Raw genomic sequence first — 6,430 nt, 5'->3', positions numbered from 1 at the left:
TGTGTGTGTGTGTGTGTGTGTGTGTGTGTGTGTGTGTGTGTGTGTGTATACCACATCTCCTTTTACCCATTCATGGACATTTAGATTGTTTCTATGACTTGGCTATTGTGAATAGTGCTGCTATGAACAAAGGGATGCATGTATCTTTTTGAATTATACTTTTGTCTGGATATATGTCAAAAGCCATTTAATACCATGTGAAAAGGTCCATGCCAAAAAGCAGAAAAATTTCACATTTGCTATAATTCCAGTTTTATAAATATCACACATAAAAAAAAACTGGAAAGACAGGATTTTTTCAAAGGAGTTTTTTCATTATTTTTTGTACTTTCCACAATAAACGTATATTGCTTTTATAGTTACCATTGGGACAGTAACTATGGTAGATAAAATAGGAATCGCATTATGTAAATACAGATTTCCAATTGGGAAAAAGATCCATGTCATTGGTACATTGGTACCATGTCAAGAGACATGCTGTGTGTAGACAGACTTGGGGACGAGCAAGGAGCCCTAAGGAAGCAGAGGCCGCACGGGAGCGCTGTCTGTAGCCAAGTCCAGCTGTGACATGCGGTGGGTTTGCCCCAGAGGATGACGACTCTGGGTGCTTATCGTCGCTTGACTCACCCCCCACTTCCTCCCAGTCCCATGGCTGTAGAGCCCCAGGGCAGGAGACAGTGCCTTCTGCATCCAAGGGGGGCTCAGGGTGCACCGTTTCCTATCTTCCAGGTGGCACCCCTTACTGTGGGATGACGTGCGCAGAACTCTACGAGAAGCTGCCCCAGGGCTACAGACTGGAGAAGCCGCTAAACTGTGACGACGAGGTGTAAGTCAGGCCTCCCCCCAGGGCCATTCTGTCCTAAGTCCTCTCTGTATGTTTCCTGAACTGACCATAATGAAGCAGCTATCTGATACATACAAATATGTATGTATGTGTACACAGAGAAATTCAAAACAGTCAGAAACAAGAGTCTGTGTTATGTGTGTAGGGGGACATTTCCCTCAGAAAAAAACAAGATTTTTGAGTTCCAAGATTTCAGAACCTTGAAACTAAGACTGTTAGGCAACGGGCAGGAAATAAGAGTTTTCCAGGCATAGAAATTCAGGAGGAATTTAAGGTGGTGATTCTTGGCTGAATCTTAAGGTTGAAATGAGAAAGGGCAACAAATACAGAAAAGATTTGTATGAATAATTTATGACTATATGAAATTATCCATGAATAAATGTATGAAACCTTGAGACTAACTTTGAGGGTGGAGATTTCAGAGCAGTTACACTAAAGAAGATAAACTTTTCTTTATAAAATCTTGCTTCTACAAGCCTTATTTTCCAGGAATAAATATTCTTATTCCTGAAAAGAATGATTCTCTAGTGATGCTGCCATTCCCAGAACCAGCTGAGGTCGTTGCTGCCTAAATGACATAATATGAAGAGTGCAAGGCTCTAGGCTGAATAAGGAATTTATTGTCCAAACCAAGCCACTTCTAAGAGTGGATGAGGGTGCTATTATGCTGTGGTACAAGAAATATAAACCTAGACCATCCTGGGAACACCTGAATGTACTCAAGCCATCACTGGACCAAGTCCCTGAATCCCACCTTTAAGGAGTGATGTTTTCACTGCTTTAACTCACTTATGAAACTTCTGTTAAAGTAGAAACTCTTCTAGAATCTCTACCACCCCAGGCTGATAGCTGAGAGCCTTCTGTGCACTGTGGTTCCCAGTGAGGAACCACCCTGTTAGGCATGTGAAATCTTGAGCCCCACTCTCAGACATGATGACTCTTAAATCTGGAGTGGGTCCCAGGAATCCACGTTTTAACAATACAGGTAGTTCTGGCCACACTGGAGAAAGACCTTAGACTAGCACTTTGTAAACTGTGTGTGTGGAATGTGTGAGACATAAATAACACAAGGGAAAGAGTATCGTGATCAGTTATGTTTGGGAAGCTTCTATGTTAAACCTGGTTTAAAAGGTTGTGGTTTTTAATAGAATGACTTCAAGATTTCACAAAGTCAGTCACTAAGAGGGAGGCATGATAGGTAGCATTTTGCAAATTTACTTGCACACAGAGCCAGTTTTTAGAAATGAAACACTGACATTTTGAGAGATGTAATATTCTGAGGGAAAGCCTGGGCTAGACACACAACTCAGTTCTTCCCAGATGATCAGGATAGCTGAGACCAAGATCTCTTGGGAATGGTACCCAAAGTGGGCACTAGATCCACTGGAAGAAGAAAGGAGACTTGGGTGGGGAGGCGGGAGGCCTCCTAGAACCCTCCTAGCTGTAGTACTTCTGTCTTCTGCTGGCTAAGTGAGATGACCATGCATTGTGCGGCTACATTCTCTTTTATTCCCAATCCTGCACCTGGCTGTACCCAGGACTAAAGCACAGTGGGAGACTAAACACTCTCACTCTGTTTTCAAAGGTATGATCTCATGAGACAGTGCTGGCGGGAGAAGCCTTATGAAAGGCCCTCATTTGCCCAGATCCTGGTGTCCTTAAACAGGATGTTAGAAGAACGAAAGGTGAGTATGGAACTCAAGGCATGGGTTCTTTCACTGGAATTCCTCATGTGTCCATTGTGGTTAATAGTGGATACAGGTCAGCAGGTTCTCTTGAACCAACCTGAGGTGCTACAAGGCCATAAAAGATGTGGACTCAACTTTGAGAAAGTTACAATTTTGGAGGAAACCAGATTCCCATATAAGAGATAGACACTGTAGAACAACGTACAGAACTGGCTTGTCTGAGCTAGACGGGATCCTAAATCTGTCATACAGCCTGACCCTTTCATTCTGTAGATGAAGGAGCATACTTAGAAAGGAGAAAGTGACTTGCCCAAGGACAAACAGGAGAGTGACAAGAATGCGGTCTTCAGGTTACTATGGGGAGGGTCAGGAATTCTATAAAAACTTGTAGTAGATGGATCTGAGATCTGTAGATCTACACAGATCTGAGATCCAAAAGGTAAATCTAGGTTAGGGAATTTGGAAGTCATGGAACATGCTGGAAGTCATCAAAACCCAGTTGGTAATGAAACCAGAGATGTGGGTGAGATCACACAGCAGGAGATGTGAAGATGAGCAGCAAGACAGAGCAAGGGGTCTGGGAGGCTGAGGTGCATGTCAGAAGGGACCAGTGAGAGACCATGGGATAGAGAAGCCGGGAGGCTGAAAAAAGTGAGAGGAAGCAATCTTACTTGCAGAAGTCAAGGGATGCTTTTCAGGAAGAAAGTGGTTAAATACAACAGAGGGAATGAGGATAGAGAAATATTCCCCCAGTATTGGTATTTTGGGGCTTTTGGAGGAGGGCATGGCAACCCACTCCAGTATTCTTGCCTGGACCATCCCATGGACAGAGGCGCCAGGTGGGCAGCAGTCCATAGGGTCGCACAAAGTTGGACACAACTGAAGTGACTTAGCAGCAGCAGCAGGTGGTGCTAAAGAATCCACCTGCCAATAATACAGGAAGTGCAGGAGAGGCAGGTTCCATCCCTGAGTGGGGATTCCATCCCTGGGTGAGGAAAACTCCCCTAAAGTAGGAAATGGCAACCCACTCCAGTATTCTTGCCTGGAAAATCTCATGGTCAGAGGAGCCTGGTGGGCTACAGTGCACAGAGTCACAAAGAGTCAGACACGACTGAGCGCACGGCATCTGTATTTGAGCTGAGACAAGCTAAGGAAACCGGGGAATGGCCGTAACTGCTCCCAGTGGAGGCAGGACTGAGCCAGCTTGTGTCTCTGAACCACTCTTGTTCTCCTAGACCTATGTGAACACCACACTTTATGAGAAGTTCACCTACGCGGGAATCGACTGTTCTGCAGAAGAAGCGGCTTAGGACCGACCACTTTCATCTGTATATTCTGTTTCCCCTTCACCGGCGTGAGAGACCCTTCATACCTTGATGCTCAGCAAGCAAGCCTCTGCCAAGAGAGGTGACAGAAAATGGACATGTATATAGATTGTTGCTTGCCTGGGACTTTGACTGTAAGACCCATGTGTGAATCTGTAGCACCCTCTGACTAGGACTGTATATACTATTTTGAGTAAGAATGTGCTGGAATCAGAATGCCTGTTTGTGGTTTCATATACAATAATATATTTTTCTAAAAACATGGACTTTATGGGAAGGTGTGAGTACAATCACTGTAGTTCATAACTCATTATTGTCCTAGGTATTTTTTTAAATATTTACCTATATATTGGATGCTCTAAGATGTTTCACTGTGTAGAAGAAAATACTATTAGTAAACCTGTTGGTACAGGTGAGAAAAAGTAGGGGAAAGGTATGAGTTCTAACAGGACATGGATTTAGGTCTCTTAAATGTTAACCTAAGTGATGTAACGAGCTTTTTCTATCTCTAAATATTCCCCCTCACCTGTAGAAGCCATCCTGATTCCTTTGTTAATTTGATAACTTTTTCATGTGTTTCCAGAGCCAACAAATCAGTCCTAAATGTAGACACTGAAAAACCAACTTAAATCTCATTCCTTAGAAGCCTAAGAATGTTAGGAAGTGTTAATTTGATAAGCTAATAGGTTTTAGTTTCTCGGATAACATCAATGTGTTAAGAAATTAAAACAGGAAGCTTGTAGTTATATTTGGGAGACATGTGACATGTATCATAGCAGATTAACAGCCCCAGCTGTCTTGCACATTGTAAAAAGTTCTAGTTTTGATCAGTTGTGAGTTTACCATTTATATTGTAGGCACATGCTATACTGAGATCATATAGTAAGTGAATAAATGTCTTGCCTACCCACTTTTTGTCTAGGAATGTGTCTCATAAGTATTACCAACCATCTCTATTATACTTTCAAGAAAACACTTTAAATTATCATCCTCTAAGGTATTGGAAATATGCAGACAGCAGTTGGTGAGTATATTCAACCAGATGTATCACAAGATTAGAAACATCTCCCAGAAATATTCTACTGTTTTCCTGCACCTTGGGTTCCGGTATGAATAGAGGGCTTAAAACTAGAATCTCTTTTAACTGTGTTGCAGTGTTCTACATACTGCATAATGTTCCATATTCCTGCCATCTGCTCAACTTCAGGCATCAGAAGCAGTGACCAGGAAACTGCATTTGTCCAAAAGCTCTTCATCCACAGCAGGATAGGCAAAAAAGTAACACTGCTGCCGCACCGTTTATTCTTCAGCAGAGCAGGGGCTGGAATGAAGAGCCACTGAGAGTAGGTCCAAATATGTAACAGTTCCTTTTTACCTAAATGTTGTGAAGATACTCCTGACAACTCTTGGTTTGTATGTACATGGAACCAAATAAGAACAGGGATGAATGTATCTCTGAAAAATGTAGATAATGTCTTCAAATTTTGCATGTGGCTTTGGAATACACAATAACAGCTACCTTCTCTAATAGCTTGACCTTCTTGATTATATATATTTAAAATAAATTTACATCATTACGAATTTACTTCACATCAAGTAAAAGAGATGACTACGAAAGGGCAGCATCAAGAAAAAGGAATTCAGTGATGCTAAGATTTACTTGTAAATTCAAAATACTGAAGCAGTAAGCCTAAGGTGTGCTATGGATTGACACATTATCACAATCAACTGTCAGAAGGCCATGAATTCACTTCTGGCACAGCGGCCATCCGACTGACATCTCTGTGATTCATCCATGCTGGTGACAAAGAAACCTTTGTAGCTTTGTAGCATGTTAACCGAATTAATCGAAAGATTCATACTTACTCAAAGGTCAGCAGTCAAACTGAATGAATTTGTGTCGTTTCCACAGGCCAATTTGCATATTATCAAAAAGCAGTTAAGAAGGAAAGAACTGACCCCTTTAAGGAACTAGGTAGTTTAAGTATTGGGAATATAGATTAGATTTCAGTGTACCAGAAGATCCACAAGATACTGCCTTAAAAAAAAAGATCAATGAGTGGTTGACAGGAATCAAAATCAAGCAAGAGTACACCAGTTAGAATGAAAACACCTTACACAATAGCCCAGTGACCAAACTGTATTATGTTAACAGTACACTGAAAAGTTTACATTCGCATCCATATATTTTGTGAAGAAAATCTCTACATCTATTTCTATATAGGCAATCTAAAGAAAACTGTTATGATTTTGTGAGGAAAAGATGTTTCAGACTCCTAGCAGTATAATGGCTCCAGGTATTTGAAGAGGAAAAGAAATTTTAAGTAATCTGAGAAATGAACTTTGTGGAAGTCCTGGATGCATTGCTTCCACTTTAAAGCATCTTCCATGGACATCTGCACACAGCCTATGACGATAAGTCAAAATGCAAACAACCTAATTCCTTCCCCACCTCCCCAGACACAACTTTAGAAACTGCTGTGGAAATCCAGCCTTTAAAATGTAATGCATAAACCTCGACAGTGCTCTTCTTTCTCCTCTTCTATGAAAGGGAAACCTCATGTTATTACAGA

The 6,430-nt window shown here is 41.6% G+C and overlaps 1 protein-coding gene across 2 annotated transcripts in view; it reads left to right on the top strand.

Moving 5' to 3' along the window:
- TEK (TEK receptor tyrosine kinase) overlaps nucleotides 1-5,375 on the top strand; it is a 102,040-nt gene extending 96,665 nt beyond the window's left edge. For both annotated transcript variants that reach the window (XM_040238006.1, XM_040237997.1), the window contains exons 21-23: nucleotides 730-826; nucleotides 2,430-2,529; nucleotides 3,768-5,375. In XM_040238006.1, coding sequence (XP_040093940.1) covers nucleotides 730-826; nucleotides 2,430-2,529; nucleotides 3,768-3,842 — 272 coding nt within the window. In that variant the 3' untranslated portion in view covers nucleotides 3,843-5,375. The remainder of the gene's footprint in view (nucleotides 1-729; nucleotides 827-2,429; nucleotides 2,530-3,767) is intronic.
- The last annotated feature ends 1,055 nt before the right edge of the window (nucleotides 5,376-6,430 follow it).

The sequence above is a fragment of the Oryx dammah genome, unplaced genomic scaffold (assembly GCF_014754425.2).
Source record: "Oryx dammah isolate SB20612 unplaced genomic scaffold, SCBI_Odam_1.1 HiC_scaffold_1, whole genome shotgun sequence".
Classification (NCBI taxonomy): Eukaryota; Metazoa; Chordata; class Mammalia; order Artiodactyla; family Bovidae; genus Oryx; species Oryx dammah.
This window is presented reverse-complemented; position numbering and strand designations above follow the sequence as displayed.